Raw genomic sequence first — 12,412 nt, 5'->3', positions numbered from 1 at the left:
GAGTACAGAAACACAAGTGATCAGCGGCTATTGTTTGTAGTCTATAATCTATTCTGCTGAACTAAACTATTCAAGGTTTCACAGCAGAATGACAGGCATCAAAATATGATTCTAATGTAGCTAATTGATGCTTTCATTTATTATTTCACTGCAATAATATCTTCTTTCAGCCTCACAATGAATCCATTACAATAGAATACAGAAAAGCATGCAAATCCTGGGATTGAAAAGTGTGGAAAGCCCTGTAAACAGTGTAAAACTGACTAAACATACATCACTGGTCATACTGGTAAAGCAATATCCTGAGATTTGTACTCATATGCTGCATGTACAGGTTCTGTGTTTATGGGATAGTACATATTGTATAGGACTGGTCTGTAGTGATGTATGGATTGACAGGAGGAACCACAGAATGCAGTGGGTGACACTGGAAAGTGGTGGTTTCTACAAACACTTCAGCTGACAATTTTGCTAGATCGAAGAAAATTTTTAACGATACAAACTGTCTTTTCCCTTTATTTGTAGATTGCAGTTTAAGATTTTTAAGACCAGTGAAGAGGGGGGCAGGCTGCCAACCAGAAAAACTGGCTGATATTTACATATAATTTCAACCTGGGGTGAAAGAACAACCATGTGATTCTCTCTCTACAAATTTTACTACAATATTTGGATTCAACCAGAAAACTGTAGTCATTGGTTACCAAAAATATTCTTTGGACGATCAAATAGAAAACGTAAGATTAACAGCCTAAATGTATTAACCACTTGACATTCACTCAGTTCTACCCCTTCATCACCAGGATGTTTTAAGGATTTATTCAGCACTGTGCTACTTTAGCTGGCAATTGCTCGGTCATGCAACACTGGACCCAAATTAAATTTATATACATTTTTTCACACAGAGCTTTATTTATTTATCCACTGGGTTTCTTTTATTTTTTGCTATATACTGTAACTGAAAAAAATACCAAAAATGTTGAAAAAAAAAAGTTTTTGCTAAGATTCTGTTATAAAATTTTGAAACAAATAATCTCCACACATTTAGGCCAATTTGTCGTAGTCTGCTACATTTCTCTGGTGAAAATAACCCAAATCAGTCTACAATATATATATATATATATATATATGCCCCAACAGAACAAATACCCCCCAAACTACTCCTTTTTGAAAAGCAGGCAGTCCAACGTATTTAGTAAGAGGCATGATGAGTTTTTTGAAATTGTAATTTTTTTGTCACAGTTTTTTGGACAATAAAGAAATTAAATAAATTTTTTTTTTTTTTAAATACTGTCACCAGTGCAGTACACCATCATCATATGACTAGTGTGGCAGTGATCAGGGATACTGACTGGTGATGGTATGTAAGGGAAAAAAATAAATTCTAATTATTATTTTTTTTTTTTTTTACCATCATCAGAATAGTTCAATGTCACCATAATAACACTGCACTGCTTTAGGGGGGTGATCAGGAATTAGTTTTTTTAAACTGTTATTGCTTATAACAGTGATGATTACTGTTATAAGCAATAGTTTTAACGGTCATGAATGGCTTTCAATAATGACAGCTTACTTACTATAGTGATGCTATGACTGGCTACAGCTAATCACATGGTACAGTGTGCCAGGTACCGTGTGATAGCTGTGAGCCAATCACAGCAACAAAATAGTAAGCAAGCTGGCATGAATGGAAGCCATTGTCAGTTTTGCTTATAAGTTATCACCTGATCGCTATGATGGGACATAGTGATCACATGATATTGGCCAGGTACTGAGCCCTGTGATCCACCGTGCCCACCAGACACAGCGGTCACAGGATTGCACCGCTGCATGCCCAAGGGGAGTGCCAATGTGCAAGTGCTGAGCAATTTACTGATATGTCTCTCAGCCTGGCTGTGCCCCCCAGTAGAAATAAATGTACTGTTAGCAGGTGGCAAGTGGATAATACATTGCGATATTGCAGTACATTAATGGCAATAATAATCAGAACATAGAAAAACATATCATTGCCAGTTTAAAAAAAATTATTCAATTGTTTCTAAGCTCAATTAATTTGAAATGCTTTCCTGCTACTTTTGGGTGGGGCAAAGATTGAGAACCATGGAGTAACCATAAGAATAGAGAAGTGGGTGATTCAACCCACCCACCAACAATTATTTATAACTAAAACCTCAGTAATGGTTGGCTGAACCCTAAAGCATGTTTACTTTTAAACATAGAGCCATGAGCAAATAAATATAGTAATCGCCAGATCAGGCTGTACTGTGTAACAGTAATGTTTATTACAAGACTAGCTAGTAGAATTACAAAAGCTTCCTCAGGTCAAACAATTAAAAGGACAAGTTCACTTTTGGAGCACATTACACCTGTATTTAGGGTGTTAAATCTTAAATGCTGTAGCAACTCCTACCTCCTGTGATAGTGGGTAGGGGTTCCTCTCCCATGCATTTGTTTTCACATTTAAAAGCGGCTAGACTGTACAGGCCTTCTGCCTGCAGAACTGCATCGCTCATTCACAGTAAACCGTGAATGAAGAAACTACAAGTCCCGTCTTCCACTGTAGCTAATGAGCTCTGATGAACCCCTTGTTGTCCAATGACACTTCCTCCAGCTTTCAAACAAAAAGCATGTACAGAGACATGGGCAAGAAAGCTGACATTGCAACTGTGATCCACTGATCATGTGTGCAGAGCTTTGCAGGCTACTGGGGGAAAAAAATAATACAGGCATATTTTGTCTGCAAAAATAAATGCATTTATTATTTTTTCTCTAAAGGTGAACTTATCCTTTAACATATTTAAAAGTTTAATTCTAGAAGGATATGAATGAAGGTTACCTTTACGGGAGACTTCACATATCAAGTTCCATGCCTTTATGATATCAGATTGCTTGCTCTGTAGCTGCACCACACAGGAATATGCTCGTTTTTTAAATTCCTCATCCTCATCAAACCTCTTTTTGGATTCCTGCATTTGAAAAATAAAAACAAATACTGGATACACAAAATTGTACAATAGTATACATCGTAGTTGCTTTTACTGCAGGAAATGTTTTCTTACTAAACAAACTTGTAACAATCCCTACAATATCCCTATTTTTGGCTACCCACCATTAAGGCATGGCCTGCATTATGTCAGGGAGCTAGGAGCCAGCCACATAAGGAGGTGCAATTAAAGGTAGGTTTATTAATATCAAAATAAGACAAGAGTCTATGCAAGTCCAACAGCGGAAATCGTAGCCAGAGCCGGGATCAGGAGCCAGGAATAATCGTCACCAGAGCCGGGATCAGGAGCCAGGAAGAATCGTCGCCAGAGCCGGGGTCAGATGCCAGGAGGAGTCTTAGCCAAAGCCGAGTCGGTATCCAGGAAAGCAATGAGTAGCTAAACAGGAGCTTGCTGCTGTACAAGAGACAGGACACGAATGCAATGGACAGCTACAAACAGCAGACTTATATGTGATAAGCCACCACCTCCTGGGGGAGGAGCCGCAGGGGGCTGAAAGCATAAAGGATCCCACAATGATTTGCAGACACTTAAGATGGATGACAGCACATGGAGCAGCACAAGCCCTGAGGAAAGGTAGGACCTTGAGAGTACCTCCTCCTCAAAGGCCCCTCCCCCTCCGCGGCTCAACATAAGGCTTCTGGGGAAAGTGGGCACAAAAAGCGTGGAGGAGGGCAGGGGCATGAACATCCGCAGAAGGAACCCAGGAACGCTCCTCGGGACCATAACCACGCCAATGGACCAGGAACTGCACCCGACCACGGACCAACCGAGAGTCCAGGATGCGGCTCACCTCATACTCCTCATGACCGTCAACCCGGATAGGACGAGGCCGTGGCGGAGAGGCAGTAAAGCGATTACAGACCAGAGGCTTCAACAGGGATACGTGGAAGACATTGGAGATACGCATCCCAGGAGGAAGAGCAAGGGCATAGGCAACCGGGTTCACCCTGCGGAGGATGCGGAAAGGACCAACAAAACAGGGAGCCAGTTTCGGTGCGGGCACCCGAATATTGAGGTTACGAGTGGACAACCACACCCGATCTCCGACCTGGTATGAAGGAGCGGGCAACCGTCTACGATCAGTCTGGAGCTTCTGGAGCTGAGTCCTTCAAGGACCTCTGGATCTGCCCCCACGAGGAACGCAGGGCAGCAAGATGGTTATCCACAGCCGGAATGTCCTGTGGTGAGAACAACTCAGGCAATACCGCGGGTTGGAACCCATAGTTGGCCATGAAGGGAGACATCCCGGAGGAGGAGTTGACAGCCGAGTTCCTCTCAAACTCTGCCCATGGCAGGAGATCGACCCAATTGTCTTGATGGTCTGAGATATAGCAGCGAAGGAACTGTTTCAGGGCCTGGTTGGAACGCTCTGCAGCCCCATTGGACTGTGGGTGGTAGGCCGAAGAGAAGGGGAGCTTGTTACCCAACTGGGAGCAAAAGGTGCGCCAGAACCTGGACACAAACTGGCTCCCACGGTCCAAGACAATCACCTTAGGTAACCCATGCAAGCGAAAGATCTCCCTGGCGAAAACCGTAGCCAGTTCTTGCGCAGTTGGCAATTTCTTGAACGGAACACAATGGCACATCTTGGAGAAATGATCAATGACCATAAGAATGACCGTATGGCCTCGAGACGCAGGGAGGTCTACAATAAAATCCATGCCCAGTTGTGACCAGGGACGCTCCCCATTGGGAATGGGTTGCAGAAGGCCTAATGAAAGATGCTGAGGAGATTTATTCTGGGCACAGACGGAACATGCCGCTACATATGAGGCGATGTCGGAACGGAGAGATGGCCAACAGAATAAACGAGAAACGACCCAGGACAACTGGTTCCTCCCTGGATGACCGGCAGTCTTGGAATTATGGTAGGTACGCAGCAAGCGGGTGCGCAATCCCTCAGGTACGAAACATCTACCAGCCGGTCTCTCAGAGGGAGCATCAGTTTGAGCCGCCAAACTCTGCTCCCCAAGGGGAGAAGTCAGGCTGGTACGAATGGCAGCCAGGTCCTCCCTAGACAGCTCAGAGTATTGCCGCGACAAGGCATCAGCCCTGACATTCTTGGAGCCAGGCAAATAGGAGACCACATAGTTAAAACTTGACAAGAACAGAGTCCATCTGGCCTGACGGGGCATCAACCTCTTAGCTTCCGAAAGATACGTCAGGTTCTTGTGTTCAGTGAGAATGAGGACCGGAACCGCAGAACCCTTGAGCAGGTGCCTCCATTCCTTGAGAGCCAGAATAATGGCCAACAACTCCCTGTCTCCAATCTGGTAGTTGCATTCTGCGGAGAAAAGCTTCCTGGAGTAGAACCAACAGGGAAGTAGGGGTCCATTGGGCGACCGACGCTGAGACAGTATCGGAGCCGAAGCGAAGGCGGATTTCAGAGCTTCAAAAGCTAAGATGGCCTCAGACCACCACTCGTGGGGATTACTGCCCTTCTTGGTCAGATCTGAGAGAGGCTTGGCCAGCGTGGAGAAGTTCCTGATAAACTTCCGATAATAGTTGGCGAATCCCAAAAAGCGCTGAATGGACCTAAGACCACTGGGACGAGGCCACTGCAGAACCGCCGAAACCTGAGGGTCCATGGAAAATCCCACAGCGGAAATGATGTTGCCCAAAAAGGCAACCTGGAATCGGTGAAATTCACTCTTCTCGAGCTTACAGAAAAGCTTGTTCTCACATAACCGTTGCAGCACCCACTTAACATCCTGGATATGAGACTCCATAGACGCAGAGTAAACCAGGATGTCCTCCAAGTAAACTACCACACACTGCTGCAACAAGTCACGGAAGACATCATTAATGAACTCCTGAAAGACCACGGCGCGTTACACAACCCGAAGGGCATAACCAGGGATTCATAGTGGCCGGTTCTGGTGTTGAACACGGTCTTCCACTCGTCACCCTCCTTGATCCGTATGAGGTTGTACGCAGCCCTAAGGTCGAGTTTAGTAAAAACCGTTGCTCTCCTGAGGCGGTCGAACAACTTGGTAATCAACGGAATTGGGTAAGCATTCTTAATTGTGATTCGATTGAGACCCCTAAAATCAATGCAAGGCCTCAATTCACTGCCCTTCTTTTTCACAAAGAAAAAGCCAGATCCTGCTGGAGAAGTAGACTTGTGAATATGCCCCCCGGGAAAGCGCATCCGCAACGTACTCCTCCATGGCCTGATTCTCCGCAACCAAAAGAGGATACACCTTGCCACGTGGAGGAGTGGCACCGGGTCGTAAGGTTATGGCACAATTGTATGGACGATGAGGAGGCAGAGCACCGGCGCGCACCTTGTCAAACATGTCCAGGTACTCCCCATAGTCAGTAGGCAACACAGAGTCTGAGGAGGCACACAATACCTTAACAGGTCCACCGATGCAAGCGGCCCCACACTGTGGAGACCACGAGAGAATCTCAGCCGACTGCCAATCAAAGGTCGGACTGTGCTTCTGAAGCCAGGGATATCCCAAAACCACGGAGTAGTGTGGGGAAGAAATTACCTGGAAACAGGCCAACTCCCTGTGAACAGCCCCAATAGCTACTTCAACTGGCACGGTCTTGTGGGTAACCTGCGGCGGTTGCAGGGGCCTGCCATCTATCGCCTCGAGGACCAATGGAGTAACTCGAGCCTACAGAGGAATGGCGTACTGGGCAGCAAACGAACTGTCCATAAACAACCCACCAGCACTAGAGTCTTCCAACGCCTGGGCCGTCACCGAGCCTTCCGCCCAAGAGAGGACAACGGTGATTAGCGGTTTATCTTTGTGGGAAACTGGGGACGAGGAAACTCCACCCAAGATCTGCCCCCGACAGGATCTCAGGTGCAAGCGTTTCCCGGACGGACAGGACAGGACTGCTAAAAAAAATGCCTACTGAGACCACAGTACAGGCAGCGACCCTCCCGACGCCGAGAGGCCCGCTCCCCCTCGGAAAGGCGAGCAAACCCCAGCTGCATGGGCTCACCGCCAGACAAGCCATCCCCAGGAGGCGTGGGAGGAGAGGGAGGAACAGGTGGGACAGAAAACGTAGGGGCCAATCGGTTAGGAGGCCACAGCAGACGCTCCTTAAGTGAAGGCCTCTCCCTGAGCCTGGTGTCAATCAGGATTAGGAAGGAAATGAGTGCTTCGAGCTCCACATGCAGTTCTTTGGCTGCAATCTTGTCCTTCAACGCATCTGAGAGACCATGAGAGAGAGCAGCCACCAGAGCCTCATTGTTCCAACCCACCTCTGCCGCCAGGGTACGAAATTCTATGGCGTACCCGGCAACGGTTCGTGAACCCTGATGCATGGACATGAGCAGCTTAGCAGCAGAGGCGGAGCGAGCAGGCACATCAAACACCGTACGGAAGGAGGCAACAAAACCGGCAAACTCGTGAATCACAGGGTTATCGTTCTCCCATAAGGGATTTGCCCAGGCCAAGGCCTTGTCCGAGAGCAGCGAGATTAGGAAGCCCACCTTTGACCTCTCCGTAGGAAAAGCGTGGGGTATCAATTCAAAATATATGCCTACCTGGTTAAGGAAACCCTGACACTGACTCAGCTCACCCCCAAAGCTCTGTGGAAGGGGGGCTGAACCAGTCATACCTCTGGGCACCGCAGGTGTGGCAGCAGATGCAGATGTAGGCACAACAACCAGAGCAACAGCGGGAGTGACCACAGGAGTGACAACCGGCCTAATAGCACCAGGAGTAAGGTGCGCTGTGCGTGCAAGCAGCGTCTGCAACGCCTGAGCGAACTGAACCAACAAGAGATCCTTCTGATCAAGTCTGGCAATCAACATAGGGAGCGAGGGCATACCTGCACTGTCAGGATTCATGGCATTCATGTAGTGTCAGGGAGCAAGGAGCCAGACACACAAGGAGGTGCAATTAAAGGTAGGTTTATTAATATCAAAATAAGACAAGAGTCAGGAAGAATGGTTGCCAGAGCCGGAATCAGGAGCCAGGAAGAATCGTCACCAGAGCCGGGATCAGGAGCCAGGAAGAAACGTCACCAGATCCGGGATCAGGAGCCAGGAAGAATCGCCGCTAGAGCCGGGGTCAGAAGCCAGGAGGAGTCTTAGCCAAAGCCGAGTCGGTATCCAGGAAAGCAATGAGTAGCTAAACGGGAGCTTGCTGCTGTGCAAGAGACAGGACACGAATGCAATAGAGAGCTACAAACAGCAGACTTACATGTGATAAGCTGCCACCTCCTGGGGGAGGAGCCGCAGGGGGCTGAAAGCATAAAGGATCCCACAATGATTTGCAGACACCTAAGATGGATGCCAGCACATGGAGCAAAACAAGCCCTGAGGAAAGGTAGAACCTTGACACATTAACTTGCTTTCATTTTTATTTTAATTCAAACAACATAGTACATTTAATTACACGTTAATGTACTATATACCAGTGCTCTTAGAATTCTTGCTAAATGTAGCCTTCTACAATATGTACTAAATGCTCTCTCAGTGAACTGTAAAAATTTAAAAGGAATTATCATATTCTCTCTGTTGGTATACTGTGGAAACACACTAGAACCACTAAATGGAGGACCACGGTCCGGAACCAGACTGAGGGACAGTCCCATCCGGACCGTGACCAAGCCACTGCCAGGTGCCCTCCCTAGGGCCCCCGCCCAGCCACCGAGGCCATCCCCACAGCGGGCGGGGTGTGAGGAGCTGCAGATGGGGACCGAGGGGCGGGAGCTGCCCAAGTCACCATGTCAACAAGTGGGCTGGCCCCGCCTCGAGCTGCAGAGAGCGGAAGTCCCCACACACCAACAAGTCAGGCAATCACCAGCTCTAGCCCCCCAGTCCCAACCCGGAGTCCCCCACACCTCGCCCACCGTGAGGACGACACTGGCGGCCAGACGGGAGGCCCAGAAGACGACACCCAGCACCAGCGGTGGCGGCACGGCCAAGGTCTGGACAAGACTCCCCCTCACCTTGAGGACGACACTGGTGGCAGGCTGGAGGCCCAGGAGAGGACACCCCAGAAGGATTAGTGTCTCTGCCCTGCATAAGGTACCAAGGGAAGGCTTGCATTAAAAGGGGCTTTGTGTTGTGTTAGGGGCGCTGTGTGTTTTAGGGGTGCTGTGTTGTTAGTGGTGACGTATTGTGTTAGGAGTGCTGTATTGTGTTAGTGGCGCTGTTGTGTTAGGAGGCATTTTGTGTTAAGGGGCGCTGTATTGTTAGGGGTGCTGTGTGTTTTAGGAGCACTGTGTTGTGTTAGGGGCATTGTGTTAAGGGCATTGTGTTAGGAGATGCTGTGTTTTGTTAAGGGGCGCTGTGATGTAAAGGGGGCACAGATGTGAAGGGGAAATGAGAACACTGTGCGACTTCTTTAAAGAGGGGACTGTGATGTAGAGGGGACTACAGTGTGAAAAGGTACAATAAAGATCATAATGTAGCAGGGGACATGTTATATCGCTAACGAGATTTGGACCTCTGCTGTAAGGAAATTTTGCTGACCGGACCTCTGTGAATTTTAATTCAAGACCCCTGCAATTAAAAGGACAGCTAGGTAATATGAATGTATTTGTTATTTAGAAGGACTGCAAAAAACATCGACAAACACCTTTCACCATTTAATACTACTGTAAGCATTTAACAAATTGCTGTTAATTTTTTTTTTTATTGATTGTATAGAGGTCAGAATTAGGTGCTCAATTTCAGTATTTACTGATGATACCAAATTATGCAGGGAAATAACTTATGGACAGGATAGAATATCATTACAGGAAGATTTTGACAAAATTTGGGGTTGGGCATCTACATGGCAGATAATGTTCATTATTGAAAAATGTAAAGTTGTGCACTTGGGTGCCAAAATACATATGCAAATTACACATTAGGAGGGGGATACTTGAGAGAAGCAGTGATGACAAAGTATCTCAGGGGGGGGGGGGGTTTGTACATTACAGACTTAACAATAGCTTTCAATGCCAAGCCACAGCTAACAAAGCACTGTCATGTATTAAAAATAGCATGCATTCAAGGGATAAAGCGAAAATTCTACTCCATTAGAATACACTGATGAAGCCTCATCTTGGATATGCACAGTTTTAGTCCCCAGTCATCAAGAAAGACGTTGCTGAATATTCCAGTGAAGGGCAATAAAGCTAATAAAGGGGAATAAGGACCTCAGCAATGAGGATTAATTAAATTTTAAAGAGGCGATTAAGAGGGGATAGGATAACAATGTACAAATAACTAAAAGGTGATTTCAGTAACTGTAAAACAGTTTACTCTAAGGTCCCTGAAGAGGACATGAAACCATGGCTTGAAGTTAGAAGAAAGGTGGTGTAACCTTGTATTGCGAAAAGGGTTCTTTACTGTTAGAGAACTAATAATATGCAACTCTCTCTCCAAGACAGTGGTACTAGTTGAGGGTAAACTTTTAGATGTCTTCCTCAGGAAGCAGAATGCACAGGGCTATGGAAATTGTTAAAGAATAAAAATCACATCCACATAGGATGCACTCAATTTCCCTGTGTCTTTTTTTTAACCTTTTTATACCTATGTAACAAAATACATGCAAATATGCTGCTCTGGCAGTATATAAAACATTAGCCAAGTAGTATAACGGTATTTATTTGTGACAGAGAGCAGGACTGTGTGATTCATGCTGACAATAAGAGAAATAGACAAGGATTCAGAGACCAGTGGGAGAAAGTGGGAAGCATTAAACAAATTTAAGCTAGACCCAAAAATACATAAATTATATGTGAACAGATACCTTGTAAAAAGACTGGAGGTCTCCAATAGGTGGTGAGACAGACAGATAATTGGGGAATTTATCCTGAAGGTGAGCTATAAGCATGCCAAACTGGGTACCCCAATCACCCAAATGATTTAATCTAAAGAGAGAGAGAAAAAGAGTTAAAGAGATAACGGAAAATAATGATCCAGAATTTCGCAGCACAAATATTCAGCAATTTTCAGCACAAATGTAAAACCTAATTATAATAACTATTTTAACCACTTGCACTCCAGAAGATGTACCCCCCTTAATGACAAGGCCATTTTTTGCCATTCGGCACTGCGCTATTTCAACTGGTAATTGCGTGGTCATGCCATGCTGTACCCAATTGAAATGTATGTCCTTTTTTTCACACAAATAGAGCTTTCTTTTGGTGGTATTTGATCACCGATGAGTTTTTTTTATATATTAACTAAAAAACGATTGAAATTTAAAAAAAAAAAAAAAAAAAAAAAAAAAAAAAAAAGATATTTTTTACTTTCGGTTATAAAAAATATATAGAGAACTCAAAGTTAGTCATATATTTAGGCTAAAATGAATTCTGCTACATGTCTTTGGTAAAAAAAAAAAAATATCCCAATACATGTATATTAATGGGTCTGTGTGAAAGATATAGCGTCTACAAACTATGGTATATACTGTATATTGAAATTTACGCAGCTTTTACTTTCTGACTGCCACACTGACTGATCACATTTCTTGAGATGCTAAAATGCCAGGGCAGTACAAAAACCGCCCAAATTACCCTTTTTTGGAAAGTAGACACCCCAAGAAATTTGCTGAGAGGCATGTTGAGTCCATGGAACATTTTATTTTTTGCCACAAATTTTTGGGAAAAGACAATTTTTTTTTAATTTTTTTTTTTACACAAAGTTGTAAGTTAAATTATATATTGCTAACACATGCCATGGGTTTATAAGGAATAATACCCCAAAACACATTCTTCTACTTCAGGGTATGGGGATACCACATGTGGGACTTTTTGGAAGACTAGCCACATACAAGCCCCCAAAATCCAATGACCACCTCCAGGCTTTCAAAGGGCACATTTCCTCATATCACTTCCTCACTACCTATCACAATTTTGGAGGACCTTAAATGCCAGGATATGACAAATAACCCCCCAAATGGCTACCAAAGTAGACATCCCAAGGAATTTGATAAGAGGCATAATGAGTATTTTGCAGATATAATTTTTGTCACAGGGTTTGGAAAATAAATAAAAGAAAAGATAAAATAAATTTTCATTCTCTTTCTTTGTTTTCCAAAACACTTGTGGCAACAAATGAGATCTGCAAAATACTCACCATGCCTCTTAGCAAATACCTTGGATTTTGGTGCTTCTACTATCCTGGCATTTCAGGGCCAACATTAGAAGCTTAGGCCACCCACTCTTCTAACCACCAAGCCAAACCTTTTCTGACACTTTTTGTTTAATTGAAAAAATATTTTGTTTTTGCTAAAAAATTACTTCGAACCCCCAAACATATAATTTCTTTAAAGCAGAGGCCCTAGAGAATAAAATGGTGGGTGTTGAAACTTTTTATGTCACACAGTATTTGAGCAGCGATTTTTGAAACAAATTTGTTTGGAAATTATACACTTTTTAGAATTTTATTTCACAAAAACACAATATATTGCCCAATTGTTTGATTAACCACTTGCCGTCTGGCC

General features: G+C 44.7%; 1 protein-coding gene across 1 annotated transcript in view; it reads right to left on the bottom strand.

Annotated features, from left to right (window-relative positions):
• Positions 1 to 12,412, bottom strand: part of RARS1 (arginyl-tRNA synthetase 1) — a 118,457-nt gene that overhangs the window by 42,549 nt on the left and 63,496 nt on the right. The window contains exons 7-8 of the mRNA XM_089659608.1: positions 10,715 to 10,835; positions 2,834 to 2,963 (exon numbers count right to left, since the gene is read on the bottom strand). Of these exons, the coding sequence (XP_089515734.1) occupies positions 2,834 to 2,963; positions 10,715 to 10,835 (251 nt within the window). The remainder of the gene's footprint in view (positions 1 to 2,833; positions 2,964 to 10,714; positions 10,836 to 12,412) is intronic.

This window comes from Staurois parvus, unplaced genomic scaffold (assembly GCF_062004578.1).
Source record: "Staurois parvus isolate SC_StPar_1 unplaced genomic scaffold, SC_StPar_1.0 ptg001171l, whole genome shotgun sequence".
Lineage (NCBI taxonomy): Eukaryota > Metazoa > Chordata > Amphibia > Anura > Ranidae > Staurois > Staurois parvus.
This window is presented reverse-complemented; position numbering and strand designations above follow the sequence as displayed.